Source organism: Tursiops truncatus, chromosome 10 (genome assembly GCF_011762595.2).
Source record: "Tursiops truncatus isolate mTurTru1 chromosome 10, mTurTru1.mat.Y, whole genome shotgun sequence".
Taxonomy (NCBI): Eukaryota; Metazoa; Chordata; class Mammalia; order Artiodactyla; family Delphinidae; genus Tursiops; species Tursiops truncatus.
Genome location: NC_047043.1, coordinates 7,758,447 through 7,776,460, shown reverse-complemented (window position 1 = coordinate 7,776,460; position 18,014 = coordinate 7,758,447). Strand labels below are relative to the sequence as shown.

The window sequence follows — 18,014 nt, the reverse complement described above, 5'->3', positions numbered from 1 at the left end:
CACAAAGTTAAAAAAGCAAAAGAAATCAAAGTAGGAAACAAGCTATTTTTAGCACTGAAACATGAAGAAATGTGATCATGTGGTCCTTTCTGAAGTTGAGGTAATTTATTTGACAAAGGGGCTCCGGAAAAAAAAAAAAGAGAAGTATACAAAATGGAAAAAAGAAGAGGCAAATGAAAACATTCTTATGGAACAAAAACCTCATGGCATGAGAAAGGTCAGAGAAACACATGAGCAAAAATCCAAAAGAACAAGCTTAGGCAGAGAGGGGAAAAACGTAGCTGAAGTCAAAGCATGGAGCAGTTTTGCCTTTTCTTTAGAGACAGACCCACCGTAAAGTGGGACAAGAAGACAAGTGAGCCGCGGAAGTGGACTGTAAAAAAACTGGACCAGCAGAGGCTTCTGCAGATCCTCAACAATTCCACAAGACTTAAAGCAAAACATCTCAATGGTCTCTGGCACTCCGCCCTGGGGCAGGTAGGCCAAAGCAAATGCTATGGGAATAATAATATGGGAGCTTTTCTGAAGGTGACATACAGCAGTGATTACAAAGACTGGAGAAGTTGGAAAACCTCAGCGTGCACCAGAATCCGTACAGCGTGCATATGACAGAGCCGCATGCTAACCCTAACCCTAACCCTCAAGCGCTATAGGATGAGTGAGAGAAATTTGCGCTCCAGAAGGGCTTCCTTTGAGAATATGGCCAGAAGGGAGAAATCTAGACAACCCATCTGTACACAGCCACACAGGATTGAATGATAACCACTCTTTCTGGCCTCCCCTGAAGAAGGATGTGAGACTGGGGCCCCCAAGGGACATGGCCCGGCACCATTTCTATATCTAATGCAGTTTGGAAAAAACTTAAGTGTTGAAAACCAAGAGAGAAGTCATTTTCTCAATAGAAAGACAACATAAAAAAAAAAAAAACCAGTGTGAAGATATGTGATTTAGTCTTACCTCTATGAGTATATTTTCTATTGAGTCTCTATTTATTTATTTATTTGCTGTGCAGCAAGGCATGTGGGATCTCACTTCCCCAATCAGGGATCAAACCCACACCTCCTGCAGTGGAGGCACGGAGTCCGATCCACTGGACCGCCAAGGAATTCCCGAGTCTCACTGATTTTAAACTATTCTCATTTTGTTGTCTGATATCACCTAGTAACAGGGTACCAATCAGGTTCTTGGTCTTGGTCCTCTTGTGGGTGTTTCCGGGAGCCTGATATGACTGTGCAGGGTCTTTCTAACACAAACACTTTAATTTAGGATGTTTAGCATAAAAACAGAAAGGAACTTTGAGGGAGGCAAGGAACTGCACCATCTGAACTCGCACATTTGCAAAAATGTTTACGCTGTATTTACCGAAGGACTTTTCCCCTTAACACATGACACTGAAAACAGAAGATGTGATATGGTAAAAGGTTGTCTGGTAATAAAGAACCAGATTCACGCACCAAATCCTAAATCACAAAGAGCGCTCAAGTGGAAAACCACTGGAGGGACTGGAGCATGTGACTGAATTCTGCATCGCCTTTGAAGATGGGGAGGTCCATCCCTGGGGTTAGAGCATGTGATGGCTTGTTTTCTTTAAATCACTTGTAATTCAGGAAGGGCCCACCTACAAGCAGGATATCTTCCTGCTTGCTCCCTGAACCAGGATGCCATCTGGACTGTAACAGAGGAAGGAGGCAAGACCCTAGGAAATGTCACGTTATCCTGAAAAACATCCCTTGAAGAATCAGACCACTGAGGTTCTCTCAGCGGAGCTCTCATCTCCGATTTCCTACAGGGGTAATGAAAGGCATTTGCCAAGGCTAAGGGGCAACAAGATTGATGGAGTCTAGACTCACCTCTATGAGTATACTTTCTATTGAGTCTCACTTTACTTATTTATAAATAAAGGCATTTTGGCCTTTCTACAAATTCTCAACAGCTGCCTGCTAGGTGTTTATGTGGTTCTGGGTACTGTGTCCTCTGCAAAGAAAGGCATATGTAGGAAAGAAGAGGATCTTGGCTCCTGGGGCCCTTAGTTTGTAGCTGGGGAGATTGGAGATTCCAAGAGGCTATTTATATGGGGTCATACTGTCGCTAAGAGAGGGTAGAAGCCAGCGAGTCACCCCACAAACCTACAGCAAAAATGGTCTTGTCTCCTGCCTCACTACTTCACCAGGGCTGGAAAGGAGAAGGGGGTAAGGAAAAAAAAATGGGGGGTAAGAGATTATTTTTCCTCAATTTTGTTAAATTGATTTGACATTGATAAGACTGACCATCCTTCTGCAAACCAAACAGACATTTAACACTAACACAAACCCATGTTTTTCTCTTTTTAAGAAACGACAATTCAGGCTTTTGTGAAGTTACGAACTGCCTTCATTTTAGTACGACATCTATGGAACCACGAGGCTAGTGTCAAATCTTCATAAATCCTAAGGGAATAGTGAAAATAGAAAGGGAATAAATATTTAAATATGAAAATCTGCCTCTAATTACCTAGTGCTCACCAATTAGATGCCAATGATGGAAACAACAGATAAAAGGTGAAAAGATGGCCATAGGAAGAGGGAGGTCAAGAAAGAGAGCTTGCACAGTGCGAGAGCAAGCCCTGTTCACCAGGCCAGTCACCCTGGGATTCAGAGACCAAACACGGTATTTTCCAGAGAACGCTGCCATGTTTATCGCCCAGCAGGCCCCACCCTGCAGCCTGAGAGCACCTACCAGTGTTTCCAACTTGGCAACCCCCCAAAAACCAGAACAATGATTGCTTTTCTCCTGCTATAATAATGCTGTCGAGTTCATCAGAGATCCATTGTGTACTTTTCATTGAATCCAAAGCGCGCTGTTTCCTTCAGACGAAACCCTATCATGTTTTATATAGTTTTAAAAATAATTGATCTGGCCCGTTAGTACAGATAGAACTGTTTTGATGAGAAAGGAAGGAGCTTCTCCTGGAATCTCATTATTTATCTGAAGTTAAAATATATATACTTTTAAAACTTTACACCTGTGGTACAGTACATGCATGAGTCTAAGTATTTCTCCGCTCATGGGGTCTTAGGGAGACAGCTGTGATGCCATAGTAAAGTCTCATGCTTTGCCACTCATTCATTCATTCATTTTTATGGAGCATGTGCTATGTGTTCTACGCATGGAGGATACAGCAGTTGACAAGATAGAAAATGACCCAACTTCACGGAGCTAATACAGAAGAGGCCAAGAACAAATCCTCGCAAGTAAGTAGATAGGATATTCCAGATGATAATAAACTCTTTGAAGGAAAAAGGTGGGGTGGTCAGCTCAGCTTCTCTGAGCTGATGACCTCTGGCTGATAAGAGGGAGCCTGTGAAGGTCTGGGGGTAGGCAGGGGAGTGGCCAAGGCAATGGCCCTGGGGTTACAGCAAGTCTGACAAATTTGGGGGAAAGAAAGAACACCAGTGGGGATGGAGAACCATAATACCGATTGTGGCTAAAGATTTAATAAGATGATGAATGCAAAAGAACACGCTGAACTGCAAAGCAATACCACTAAAAGGTATTATCTGGCTTGGTTAGAATACTGTATTCTAAAGAACATCATTCTTTAGATGTTTAGAGTTTATAAAGGATGCAGGTGAAAACTATATATTTCAGTTTTCATCTTCTACTTCTAATAAAAAGGAGCTGGCTCTCAAAAAGCCCTTTCAAGTATGGCACGTTGCCTTCACGTGAAATAGGAAATCCCACATACCTGGAATCCTATTAAGCGTCACCCAGAAATGTTCATCCGGGCTGAAGGTGTCTTTGGACCACTGGAGCAAGTCAAGAGCCCGTGGGTCATGGAGAACAAAGTTGGTAAACTCTCTTGACAGGGCAACGTAGGCAGAACCGAAGTAAATGGTGAGATTGTGGGGAGGAGGCGGTTTCAGTGCTGTGGTTCTTATCACATAGGAAAGCTCTTTGCCCAGGTGCTCTCGGTGGACATATTTAGTCCGTCCAATTGCGTGAGCTGGAGGCAGCACCCCCGGGGTGATGTTTTTCCCTTTAAATCCTTTCAGATACTGAACTATCTCCCTGTTGGTTTTCAGGGGGAAATCTTGCCCACAGGTGTTGATGGCGTACTTCCACGGAACCTCCAAGGCTGCAAGATCCTTGATGCAGTGCAGGTCAGCCTGGAGCCTGGAGATCCCACCATAGACCACGGGTTCCATCTTGGAAGCCAGAAAAGCATTCGGGAAGCAGCTCAGTAACTGCTCCACTGCATCTTTAAATTCAACTGTCGCTTTCTCATCCACGTGAACACAGTAGATATTCTGGGGCATGTAAATAGCTCTGAAGAGCCTTGCAAAGGTGTCGAAATTGTGATGGATGACCATGATATATGCCAAAGGAAATTCAGCTTCTTCTTTAGATAACGGCGCCGTGATGTAGTGGCTTTGAGCCAGGTATTCCTTGCAAGAAGACGTCTCATAGATCATGAGTTTGTTTCTCCAGAGGAAAGGTGTTTTGCCACTGATAAAGGATATGCAAACTTGACTCAGCATCAAAGTGTCCGAGTTATTTAGCCTCTGGAAGCCTTGCTCGCCCCCAAAATTGAACACATAGAACACGATAAAAATGATTACACAAGAGACAGAAACTATAAAGAGGTAACGCATCAATGAAGGCATGCCTCCAAGAGGAGATTTCAAAGACCGTCAAAATCTAAGTCCTCTCCCAAACTTACTTTTTTCTCTGAGTTCTTATTTTGGTGCATACTCCAGTAATTCGTGCCCTGAAGGAGACACTGTGAATTCATCCGGTTTCATCCCGGGAATCCAGCGGCTGGCGCACTCCCCATGCTGATAGAGCTACTGATCCCGCCTCGTTCTCTGCCTTTCAAACCGCCTTTGTCTACATCCCGGTAGCAGGTTGCTTAAGCCCAGCCTTTTTTTCTCCCTCTGCCTCCTAGCTCCCAAAGGCTGGCTGTTTCACTAAAACTGTGGTTTTAGTCTCCTTTTCCCCTGCAGATTTAGTTTCTCAGATCTCTTTTGCTTCATTTCAGAAGGTTCCCCCCCGCCTTGTTACTGTCATTCAGAGAATTAATACAGTAAGAACGAAAGTTGAAACGATGCGTTCTGGCAGGCGTGCCGTTTCCTGCTACTCATCCGACAAGCTGCGGCACTCCCCGCCCCCGGCACCCCCACCCCCACCCCCCACCCCCTTGTTGCTCATGGCGATGAGCCACAGCCTGGTCCCTCGACTCTTCGAGCACACTCCACGGGGTATAATGTTGCCTCCGTTCTCAAATATGCCGCTTTAGTGAAAACATGACTGAAGTGACGAGAATGAAAATTTTAAAAAAAACCTCATCCACCGGGCCCTTTTGTAATGCCTTCTAGCCCCGCCCTACTCTTTTTCTTTTTCTTTTTTTGGCCCTACCGCGAGGCATGCGGGATCCAAGTTCCCGGACCGAGGATTGAACCCGAAGCCCCTGCAGTGGAAGCGCGGAGTCTTAAGCACTGGACCGCCAGGGAAGTCCCCGGCACTCTCTTTTCTAAAACAAGAGCTTACCGGGGTTCCAGTCCTAGGGAATCTGAAAGTGCAAGGCTCTGGGACCTGTGACTTTGCGATTACGTCGTGACAGCCCCTCTCCTCCCACCGTGGTGCTTATCATAAGGGCTGAAACGGAGCAGGACCCCGTGGGGTCCTCCCTGGTACAAATTCTTTCCGTGCCCCCCCCCCTTTTCTTGTTTGTAGGAAATAGGTTTCTTTCAGGCTCCTGGACGTTCCCTGAGCTCCAAAGGGCAGGTTCAAACAGTTGCTAATCAGGGAAGGGAGGGGATGCAGAAACAAGGGAGGAACCGCCTAGAAACAATACTGCAGGCTTGGGGCAGGGTCCTGGTTCTTCCTCAAGGGATACACACAACAATATCTTTGAGTTCTTCTGCAGGAACTAAGGCCTCCACCCAGGTGGAGGATGGTAACTTCAGGCTGAGGGCAAGATCCCTGGAGCACCGCCCTGCTACCTCGCCACCAGCCAATCAGAACAAAGTCACAAGCCCTGTAGCCCTCACCCCAAATTTTGCCCATTAAATACTCCCCCCAAAACCGTCGGGGTTTTAGAAAACGAGCCACCCATCCTCTTTGTATTGGCATCTTTACAATAAATGCTGCACTTTCTTTCACCACAACCCGGTGTCATTAGATTGGCCTTACTGCCCGCCAGCGAGCGGGCCCTGAGTCTGATTTGGTAACAGGATGTTGGGGTCCAATGAACAAATGCCAAGCTACATCCCCTGATTTAGATGAGACCTTAAAACTTCACCGGAAAGCACTCGAATCCTGGCACAAATGATGTTCGGATAAGGGCACCTAGAGCGCATTCAGGTTTTCACTACCCAGAGAACATCATCTAATACTCAGAGAAGTGCTTTATACCTGCCAGGTTAAGCCTGTCAGATCACCTAGGAAACGAATGTTGTTTGCCCCTATTTGTAAATAGCAGAGTTTTGGCTGAAGAACATGAAGCTCTTCAGCTTACAAGGTTCTCATCTTCAACCTTTTATTTTTCCAACCAGCTTTTTTTTAATACAGATCAACATATTTTACTTATGATGGCTTCTAACATACCCATACAACTACTTCATGCCTTCCCGTTTCACCTTCCCTTTGAGGTGAACGTAACCCCTCCGAGCCTCCATCCTGTAGCAGTAACTCACTGTTGGAGACTGAACACCCCCCCCACCCCTCACCCCCCGCATGAAGAAAAAACGTCCTTTAATGCCCTTTCTCTCCTCCTTTTGGAAAAGTCTCTACCCTGCTATTCATGAAATTAATAGAACAATATGCTTATTCCTTGTTTTCAGCAGAGGTAGGAAAACCAGCGCTAAGCCCCCTTGATTCAAGGCTCGCTGCACTTCTGCTGAATGACTCATCACCTCCTGAACCACGGTAGGTTTTCAGTCTAGCTTTTATTACTCCTATTTTTCATTATTCCAGCTAGTACATTATTTTTCTCTCTCCCTTACTAAATTCTCCTCATTCTCTAAGACCCATCACAAATAAACTCTACACAGAACCCACCTTTGGCTTTTTATGCAAAGTGGAAAAAAGTAAATGGAGCCCTTATCTGGACAGAGCAGATCAATCTAATTCTTAGTGTTCCCATGGAGCAGAGCAAAGAGAATGACTCTGAAAATATGATAATGAATGATGATGGTAAATGATACGAAAATGAATGATAATGGAAAATTCAATCCCAACCTTCCTTTTTTTCCCAAATAATACCTTTAAATATCAGGTTATAGTCTATCCTATTTCAACACAACAGAGAGTAATTTCAGTATCTAGTTTGGCAAAGATTTTTTGGCTTAGAGTGAATATTAAAATATTTTAAATATTTGCAGTTTGACAAAGTGTTCAGATACATGACAATGAGGCCAACAGAGTCTGTTTACATTATTATTTCCAACTGGCCAACAACAAGGGGTTCAGATTTATACAGGCTTAGGCACTGACATTAATAATGTTACTATATTGAGAAATACAGACATTAGCCAGATTAGGAACTTTCATCCTATTTGTTTGGTATTCAATCCGTTATTTAAAACAGCACTGTTCGAGTGTTAAAAATGTGGCTCTTTTTCCTGTCTGCCCTTTTGGCTGTCCTTGGGTATTGAAAAATGCCTACAGGAGAACTTTTTTAAAAACCACTTGTAAGAGGGGAAGGCCGTTACCTGTTCCAGTTCCTTCCTAATAGGCCACGTGACCTGCTTTTCCAGCACAGACACGAGGCATGTTTTTGCTGCTGAGACTGAACAGCTCAGCCTTCCCTACCTGCTCGTGACTGCAGGCCAGCACAAGACTGACGCACCTTTGGCTCACTTTGGAAGCAGTTATTCCCGAACTAGACGATTAATCAGGCTAGACATGTTTACCCTCTCCGGGCCGCCTTTAAAGCTTGCTCTTTCTTCCATTCAGAAGCCTTTATTGTTTTTTACATCATTTAATAATTTTTCCGGGAAACCTCCTACACTGATGGTGGGAATGTAAATTGGTGCAGCCACTGTGGAGAACAGTATGCAAGTTTCTTAAAAAACTAAAAATAGAGTTACCATATGATCTGTAACCCCACTCTTGGGCAGATATCTGGAAAAGACAAAACGTCTCATTTGAAAAGGTACATGTACCCCAGTGTTCATAGCAGCACTATTTACAACAGCCAAGACATACATGGAAGCAACCTAAGTGTCCATTGACAGATGAATGGATAAAGAAGATGTGGTAACACACATACACACACACACACACACACACACACACACACACAGGAATATTACTATGCCACAAAAAATGAAATAATACCATTTGCAGCAATGTGGATGGACCTAGAGATTATCGTACTAAGTGAAGTAAGTCAAAGACATATATCATATGATATCACTTATATGTGAAAGCTAAAGAAAAAAGGATACAAATGAACTTATTTACAAAACAGAAATAGACTCACAGACAAAGAAAACAAACTTATGGTTACCAAAGGCAAAAGGAGGGGGGAGGGATAAATTAGGAGTTTGGGAATTAACATATACACACTAATATATAGATAATCAACAAGGACCTACTGTACAGCACAGGGAACTATATTCAATATCTTGTAATAATCTATAATGGAAAAGAGTCTGAAAAAGAATAGATAAATATATGTTTATGTATAACTGAATCACTTTGCTGTACACATGAAACATTGTAAATCAACTATACTGCAACTTAAAAAAAAAGAATTTTTCCAATTATGATGCTATCTAGGGCACAGCTCCAAAATGAAGAGCGTATTCTTTTTGTGAAATACTGGAAGACTCAGAATCTCAGTGAAATAAAGAAATAATCAAAGGGGGAAAGGCAAGCCTCAGCACCCCTAGGCTTTCTGTGGCAAGGGGCAAGGTACATTCGCCTGACTCTGGAAGGCCTACAGAAGGATGAGTTGAGGGAGAGGCACGTGAAGTCCGCTGCCTGCCAGGCTAAGTCACACCCTTGAGGAAGGCGGCAGCTGGTCGTAAGGAAAATGTCATAAAAGACCTTGCATGTTGTGCTGAAAACCTTGGACTTCACCTTGTTGCCAAAGGAGCACCACCTAAGATGTTAGGTCGAGGAGTTCCCGGGCAACAAGTGCCAACTGGAGGAGGAACAAGACCAAAATAAATCATGGTGGAAAGTACACATCAGCCGGTAAACGCATAAGGCACATGTCAACGATAAGAACAGTAGCAGTATTACTACTGACCAGATTGATTGACCAGATAGATTAAATGACATTAAAAAAAACAACTTTTAATCAAATTTCTGGAGGAAACCATGCAAGATGTGCTTTGTCTTGTGTGTCATTAACGCCCACGATTACTAACAGGGCATATGGTGCAAAAACGAGTAAGTAAAGCCTCTTAAACTAGGAGGTAAACGTGCTGGTTATGCCCCAGTTAACTACGTGTCCTAGAAACAGTTCGAAGGCGCTTACAGTCGAGGCTTTAGTCCTGTAGATATTCACAGGACTTCAGATACTGCATTGAGTTTTTTCTTAAAGAAATAAAGATAGGGGAAAGATTTAAAGTCCCAAGGTCACTAAGGAATTAATGGACTGGGAATTAGTAGAAAGTCTACTTTGTATTATTATTTTTCCACTCCTTCAAACTAGTAGTGAGAAATACGTATGTTGCCTTATTTATGTCATTTATTTATTTTTAAATGTGTTGAATGAATGGAGTCCACATCCCCCATGGTTCCAGGGGCTCATGGATAAATGTTCTTTTAACTGGAATTGGGAACAGAGCAACGGGTATCTTTTTTTCTGACAAACAAAAACTCTGGCCAGACTGATTAAATGACATTAAAAAAACACAACTTTTCAGCAAATTTCTGGAGGAAACCATGCAACACGTGCTTTGTCTCGTGTGTCATTAACGCCCACGATTAACTAACAGGGCATATGGTGCAAAAACCAGGAAGCCTGGGCTCTGGTCACTTTTCTACCTTTAGCCGATTATGTGCTCTTAGGCCCCTACTCGCTTCCTCTTTATAAAGGATGTTCTCCCTGGTCCCTTGCAGCTTTTTAAAATGAGCTACAATTCAGTCTGTTGTAAGGTGAATCGCTAAGCAGCAGTGATGGAATCCAGGCAGTATGAGGTATGGCCCCTATCCTGTAGGAGCGTATACCTTCACTAGGATTCAAAATACATACAGCTGAAAAGATAACCAACAAAACAGGAAAGACTATGGCTCAGTTCCAAACAAGAGGATGTCCACCAAATGTGACAGGAACTCGGAGAGGAGAAACAGTTCCCTTGGAGGCAGGGTGGTTAGAAAGGGCTTACGGTGGTGAGACACAGACACCGAGAAGGCATTCCAGTTGGAGAAATTACGAGTGTGCAAGAACACAAAAACAAGAAAGCCCAATGTGGAGAAACTTCCCAGGGAGGCTGTAAATCTAGAACTTCTCTGACGTGGCAGCAGATGAAAACCTTCCAATCGGTGAACTACAGCCTCAAAGTACCAGGCATGTTTAGAGGGTGAGAGTAAAAGGACTTCTGCCCCCTGTCCCCCCCACAGCTCACCAGCTGAGCCAGGGCCTGGCACACGGTGCGTTCAACGCTCGGGAATGGGTCCAGAATCATCTGGGCATTTGAAAGTGCAATTTTCAGCTGTGGAAGAAGGAATGTTGAAACCCGTGTTTGCCCACTTTTAATTTATATGTTAGAACAGCATAGGCTAGGAGAGCCATCCATGATTTTTTTCTTTTTTCTTTTTGGCCACACCATGCAGCATGTGGGGATCTTAGTTCCCTGACCAGAGACTGAACCCGTGCCCCTGCAGTGGAAGCGCAGAGTCCTAACCACTGGACCGCCGGGGAAGTCCCCATGATTTTTTTCTTTCAAGCCGATTTCTAGCTATCTGGAGGTGTGATTTTACGGTATAAATAGTGCTTTTTTCTCTCTTCCCCCTAGCACACGCCTGTACAAAGACCTAACTATACATGTACCACATCAGCACTGAATTCTATTCATAATTCCTCACGCATCTTTCCTTGGTTTAATTGCATGTACTAATGCAAACTTCATTATACCTTCATAATTGTTCTGGGACTTGTTTTTCCATTCTCAATTAATTGCTATCCTGGAGTTGAGAAAGAAACTGAGGAAACACAGGCTTGAGCAAAAGCTAGATTTATCATGTTAAAATAGTGAAAAGGGCACCAAAAGGACTGGGTCTGATGAAGTTTTTGTTGGCGTGGCATGGAGAGGCAAAGTTGTATCGGCAGAAGAGGTTAGTAACTGAGGTGAGATGGTATCATTTCTTGGTCTCACTGCCGGCTGCTCTTTGGAAGGTCATTTCTGTGTGGTTTGCATTGTTACTGAAGCAGGTCAGATGACTCAGGGATTCCTTCCTTAATTATAAAATATAGGATTTATTTTATTATTATTTTTTATATTTATTTATTTATTAGGTTGCACTGGGTCTTAGTTGCGGCACGCATGTGGGATCGAACCTGGGCGCCCTGCATTGGAAGCGCGGAGTCTTATCCACTTCGCCACCGAAGAAGTCCCTATAGGGATTTCTTTTTTTCCCCTGGAACTAAGAGTATTTCACAAGAAAGTAAAGAAGGGTGATAATCTAATCCACTTTGGACAACCGGTTAAGTTATTCTGTTCTGGGTGGCTAGATGGTTTTTAAATGAAGCCTTTTATTTATTTGTCTATATCTATCTATCTATCTATCTATCTATCTATCTATCTATCTACCTATCAGTGATGATTATGACGCTAAAGAGAAGAAGAAGATATTTCCGAAGCACATCTTTCACTAAAACAACAATTCTCCCATAATTGAGGAGTCCTCCAAGGGGGTTCACTGGGGAAAATCCACCTTCTCCTGGGACCCAATCATTTTATTTTCTATCCCGTTCATCTAATTAGCAACAGGAGAAGTTGCTGTCTAGATTACGGATGCAAAGCATGATTTCAAATTCTCATCTCAGAGCGGGTAAGAAGTTTAACACACAGAATTTTCAAGGCCTAGGTGGCAGGTCCAGGAGGCGGTGGTACTAGATCATATCATGGTAGTGTGAGCTGAAGTGATCTACATCTGATTTTGATGGAGCAAAGGTGTCATGGAAACAGTTCCTGCATGCTAAAGGATGCTAAGCAAATATTTGCAAAAGACAGTCTACACAAATCCCCAGAGGCAAATGTCAAAGCCGGTGCAGGTAGGAGGCAACCTTTTAGTAGCAGAAATGTAGCCATTAGTACTATGAACAGCCTGAAACTGGGGGGCTTAGAAAATGAACAATCAATCATCCCACAAAAGTCACAGCCAATTAACATTTCAGGATGAAACTTACCACTGAATTTACCTGTGGAAATTAATTACTTAACCTTGGAAGAACTGACTCATTGTTTCAGCAAAACACTTGTTTCCAAAAGCCAAACTGGTGTGCCTGTGACTTGAGGTTAAGGATAGTCTAGGTCAAAAGTTTGCAAACTTCTGTTTGACATCTCATTACATGGAGGGCTTGTTAACATACAGGTTGCAGGGCCCCTGCCGCAAGACATCAGTTAGTTTTAGGTGGAATTTAATTATTTCCATTTCTAACAGTCTTGAGACGAAAAGTTTGAGAACCAACGGCTCAGATGCCAAAACCCTATGATTTTTTTTTCCTCAATGACCCCACCTGATCTGTTTCCCTAGGACTAAACAATATATTGTAAACAAAACAAAACAACCAATATTTCAGGATAAACAATACTGTATAATTTGGAAATACTTAATAAACATGAATTCAAATGGTGGATAGGGCTTCCCTGGTGGCGCAGTGGTTGAGAGTCTGCCTGCCGATGCAGGGGACACGAGTTCGTGCCCCGGTCCGGGAGGATCCCACATGCCACGGAGCGGCTGGGCCCGTGAGCCATGACCGCTGAGTCTGCGTGTCCGGAGCCTGTGCTCCGCAGCAGGAGAGGCCACAACAGTGAGAGGCCCGCGTACCGCAAAAAAAAAAAAAAAAAAAAAAAGATTTCCTTTGGAAAGTTAATTGGTACTTTTAGGAAGAATGGCAGAAAATGGATATACAGAAAGGTGCTAGTTGCTGTTATTTAAATGAGAGAAACCCTAGTTGCAGGTCATCCTGCCCCAAATGCATTTTCTAATTTACTGTATACACTGTGCACACCTGTGCATAACCCCAGTCTTTCACAAAATATAGATTAGGACTATTTACCGACAAACAGTGATGTTTTGAGTATCTAGTGTGCCATAAGCTGAAATGGAGGAGGGTGCAGGAGAAGGATACAAACTTTTTTTAAAAGAGAAAGAAAGAGAAAAAGTCAGAAAATACCGTATATCGGTGCAGACACACACATGCATGCGCTCCTGGTGGAAGCGTGAATTGGGACCACTCTGGAAAACTGGCAGTATCTACTCAGGCTGTGCACAGACATATCCTCTCCCCCAGTAATTCCATCCCCAGGTATTTGCATTTGCGTACATGTTTATCAAAGGACGCATAGCTCAACATTCACTGCAGCCGTGTTCATAACAGACCCAAATGCCCACCAATGGTTGTTATACAGCAGGGTTTCTCTACCTTAGCACTACTGGCATTTTGAGCTGAATACGCCTTGTTTGGGGGGGCCGTCCTGTGCACCGTAGGATGTTTAGAAGCATCCCTGGCCTCTACTTACTAGATGCAGTAGCACCCCTTGCCCCCTCTCCCCAAGTTGTGACAACCAGTAATGTCTCCAGATATCGCCATTTGTTCCCTGGGGGGCAAAATCATCCCCCATCCCCAACCACACACACCTCCTTCTCTCTGCACAGCAACAAGAATGAATCAGTAGAACTGCCTGCAACAACCAAAAAAGGAATCTCACAAACATAACACTGAGCAAAAAAAGGCAGAGAGAAAAAGGACATGCTGTATATTTCCATTTCTATAAAGGACAAAAACAGGTAAAAGTATCTATGCTGTCAGACATCAGGGTAGTGACTGGGATGCTGGTTATTTCTGTGTCTTGATGCTGGTTGCATGGGTGTGTCTAGTTTGTGAAACTGCATCATTCTGAACCCTAATGATATGTGCACTTTCTATGTTATATAATCTCACCAGAAATGAATGAATGAATGAATAAATAATGAGTCAGAGTCCTTCTCCCAGAAATATTCTTCCAGCGGAGTCTCCCAGGTGAATGGGGATCAGGTGTCTTTCTGGGAATAACTAGTATTTATGGTTATCACTTCTTTTTTTTTTTTTTTTTTTTTTTTTTTGCGGTACGCGGGCCTCTCACTGCTGTGGCCTCTCTCGTTGCGGAGCACAGGCTCCGGACGCGCAGGCTCAGCGGCCATGGCTCACGGGCCCAGCCACTCCACGGCATGTGGGATCTTCCCGGACTGGGGCACAAACCCGTGTCCCCTGCATCGGCAGGCGGACTCTCAACCACTGCGCCACCAGGGAAGCCCTAGTTATCACTTCTAATTAAATACTCTGCAGGACCACATACCAGAGCCCACATCACTTCTTCCCTAAGCAGACCAAGGCTGTTTCCACTCTGGCTCCTGACACCAGCCACCCTCAGCCATGACCCGACGACCTCTCCTTCCTACCAGTGGGCAATGCCCAGCAGAAAGGGAGTCAAGAGGAAACAGAACAGGAGGTCAAAAGTGAATTTAAAAACCCCTTGTGGGGCTTTGATCCCTCAACCAGGGATCAAACCCGTGCCCCCTGCAGTGGAAGCGCAGAGTCTTAACCACTGGACCAACAGGGAAGTCCCTGGACCAGCAATTTTACTTTTAGAATCTACCCAGGAGAAATGAAAACATGTGTCTATACAAGGACTTGCACAGGAATGTTGACAGCAGCATTATTCATAATGGCCGAGGAGTAGAAACAACAAAAGTTTGACAACAGATGAATGGATAAACAAAATGTGATCTACCCACAAAACAGAATAGTAGTCATCTGTATAAAGGAGTGAAGTACTGATTCATGCTACAACCTGGATAAACCTCAAAATCATTACATTAAGTGGAAGGAGCTAGACATGAAAAAACATATATGGCTTGATTTATATGAAATGTCCAGAAAAGGCAAATCTACAAAAACAGAAAACAAAGGGTTGTAAATGGGCGTGAGGTTTCTTTTGCAGGTGATAAAAGTATTCTAAATTAACTTGGGGTAATGGCAGTGCACCTGTAAATATACTAAAAATCACTGAATTGTGTACTTGAAACAGGTGTTTTACGGTATGTGATTTATACACCTGAATTACATACCTCAATTCTGCGGTGTGTAAATTACACCTCAATAAAGCTGTAAACTTAGAGGAAAAAGGAAGTTTGTCCAGTGCCTCAGATTGAGAAGAACTCATGTCATGGTGATGTACCTGCCTCCTTTTGTAGTGACTAGACCGGGATTGGTTGTCACCTGTCAGTGATTTGGGCAGTAAAAGACTTTTGGGTTTGCATGAAAGCAACACTGTTGCAGGAAAAAGAAAATGGGGCGCGAGAGGATGGTCACATCCCGGGGTCTCAGGCGAGTCCCTGGGACGGGCTGCCAAGTGAGGGACCTTGGCTTCGTGCAGGAAGGAATTCAAGAGCGAGCCGAAGTACAGTGAAAGCAGATTTTTTCAAACAGATACACACTCCATAGGAGAGAAGCCCCAGGGTGAGGGGTTGTTAGTTTTTATGGGCTGGGTAATTTCATCGGCTAATGAGTGGGAGGATTATGCCAGCCATTTTGGGGAAGGGGCGGAGACTTCCAGGCATTGGGCCACCGCCCACTTTTTGGCCTTTTACGGTTGGTTTGGGAACTGTCATGGCGCCTGTGGGTGTGTCATTTAGCTGATGCATTACACTGAGGCTCAAGGTCCACTGGAAGTCGAATCTTCCACCATCTTGGGCTTAGTTGGTTCTAACCAGTTTACGTCGTGTCCTCAAGGGCTCTGTCATTCTTTTAACCTGTCTCAACACCACGCTTTTTTTTTTTTTTTTTTTTGCGGTACGCGGGCCTCTCACTGTTGTGGCCTCTCCCATCGCGGAGCACAGGGTCCGGACACGCAGGCTCAGCGGCCATGGCTCACGGGCCCAGCCGCTTCGCGGCGTGTGGGATCTTCCCGGACCGGGGCACGAACCCGTGTCCCCTGCATCGGCAGGCGGACTCTCAACCACTGCGCCACCAGGGAAGCCCACCACGCTTATTTTATAGTAGCAACATAGGGGAATCAAATTCAGTCTGACGCCCAGTACTGTGTGTGAGCCGAGGCTCGCAAAGATAGAAATCTCACTCTGTCTCTCCGTGACTCTGCACTCTGTCAGGTCTCCACAGATACTGAAACATCAATAAACCCTCAGAAGAAGATAAGGGCTACCAGGGAGGAAAAAAGAGCACAGAGGACAAACTCTGCCTGAGGGTGGTGCAAGGTCAGAGATTTCACAGAGCTCAGTACAGTTCACAGCTGGGCCCTCAAAGATAATCAGGATTTCTCTAGGCAAAGAGGGGCCCAGGGGAAAAACTGGCTGAAAGGCCAGGCGGTCTGCTTAGCAATTACACATGGAATTCAAGTGGTAGCAAAATAAAGCACTTTACATTTTCTGAATATTTAAAATCAGAGCTTCTGGTCTTCCCTGGTGGCGCAGAGAGAGGTGGTTGAGAGTCCGCCTGCCGATGCAGGGGACGCGGGTTCCTGCCCCGGTCCGGGAGGATCCCACATGCCGCGGAGCGGCTGGGCCCGTGAGCCATGGCCGCTGAGCCTGCGCGTCCAGAGCCTGTGCCGATCCACAACGGGAGAGGCCACAGCAGTGAGAGGCCCGCGTACCGCAAAAAAAAAAAAAAAAAAAAAAATCAGAGCTTCTCAGGGTCAAAGTGACTGGTAGATTCCCTTAATTGTTGATTTTACTTTTCTAGCCCTGAACTAAGTTTCAATCCCCTAAATGCATGAAGACGGTGATGTATGCTGACCTCAGCAATCAGATGCCCCCTAACTCCTGCAGACCCACCCACACTCCCAAAGTTTTCTGATGGATTTAGCATAGGTGGTAAGGATGCCTGCCCTTTGGAAAAGGAAGTAGGGGGCAGGATTCCTGCCCCAGGGCCTGCTTAGAGGCTGAAATAGAATTGAAAATAACAAAATAAACTTTCTGCAAAACTGCAGGAGAATTTCCTTCATTTGGAGAAAATACCGTGTTTAAGAGAAGCAGAGGGCTTCCCTGGTGGCGCAGTGGTTAAGAATCCGCCTGCCAATGCAGGGGACACGGGTTCGAGCCCTGGTCCGGGAAGATCCCACATGCTGCGGAGCAACTAAGCCCGTGTGCCACAACTACTGAGCCCACGTGCCACAACTACTGAAGCCCACGTGCCTAGAGTCCATGCTCTGCAACAAGAGAAGCCACCGCAGTGAGAAGCCCGCGCACTGCAAGGAAGAGTAGCCCCTGCTCACCACAACTAGGGAAAGCCTACACGCAGCAACCAAGACCCAACGCAGCCAAAAATAAATTAATTAATTAAAAAAAAATTTTTAAAAAGGAGGGAAGCAGAATTGTACTCTTTTCTCTCCCATTCATTGGCTCCTCATTCAACATTCTGCTTTGGCCACTCAACTTCTGGCCAAGCCAGAAGTCTAGGTCCTGGTGCCAATCATCCAGTTCACGTTCTCACTTTTGGGGTACAGGAGATGGGGGTGAGGTAGGGAAGTGGGGCTGAGGGCGACCAGGACCCACACACCCAGTTAAGATGCGATGGAAGTGGCTCTATGACCGAAGTAGGAGTAAAGTGGGTGGGCAGGGTGGCTGCTTCTGGTAGGGGGGAAAGGAGCAGAGAAGCGTCTCTGAGGAAGCACGTGACATCTCAGCTAGATCTGGAGAACAAGCCAGGATGAGCAGCAGAAGCAAAGAGCATTTCAGAACAAGGGAACGGCATGAGCAAGGGCCTGCAGACCGTTTGTCTTCTAGGTTGTTAGGATGACAGAAGCCTGGCAGAGTTAAGAGGCTCTCAACTGATCACAGAATGCTGCTTCCTAATA

The 18,014-nt window shown here is 44.7% G+C and overlaps 1 protein-coding gene across 20 annotated transcripts in view; it reads right to left on the bottom strand.

Annotated features, from left to right (window-relative positions):
- The window catches only part of GCNT2 (glucosaminyl (N-acetyl) transferase 2 (I blood group)), a 148,112-nt gene that overhangs the window by 74,814 nt on the left and 55,284 nt on the right, over window positions 1–18,014 (bottom strand). For 2 of the 20 annotated variants that reach the window (XM_073810313.1, XM_019945044.3), the window contains exon 1: window positions 3,725–5,082. The exons of 14 other annotated variants lie outside the window; for them this stretch is intronic. In XM_073810313.1, coding sequence (XP_073666414.1) covers window positions 3,725–4,643 — 919 coding nt within the window. In that variant the 5' untranslated portion in view covers window positions 4,644–5,082. Of the gene's footprint in view, window positions 1–3,724; window positions 5,083–18,014 lie in introns of those variants that run through there. 4 more of the 20 variants (XM_073810326.1, XM_073810324.1, XM_073810320.1 and 1 more) reach the window with 4 other exon arrangements.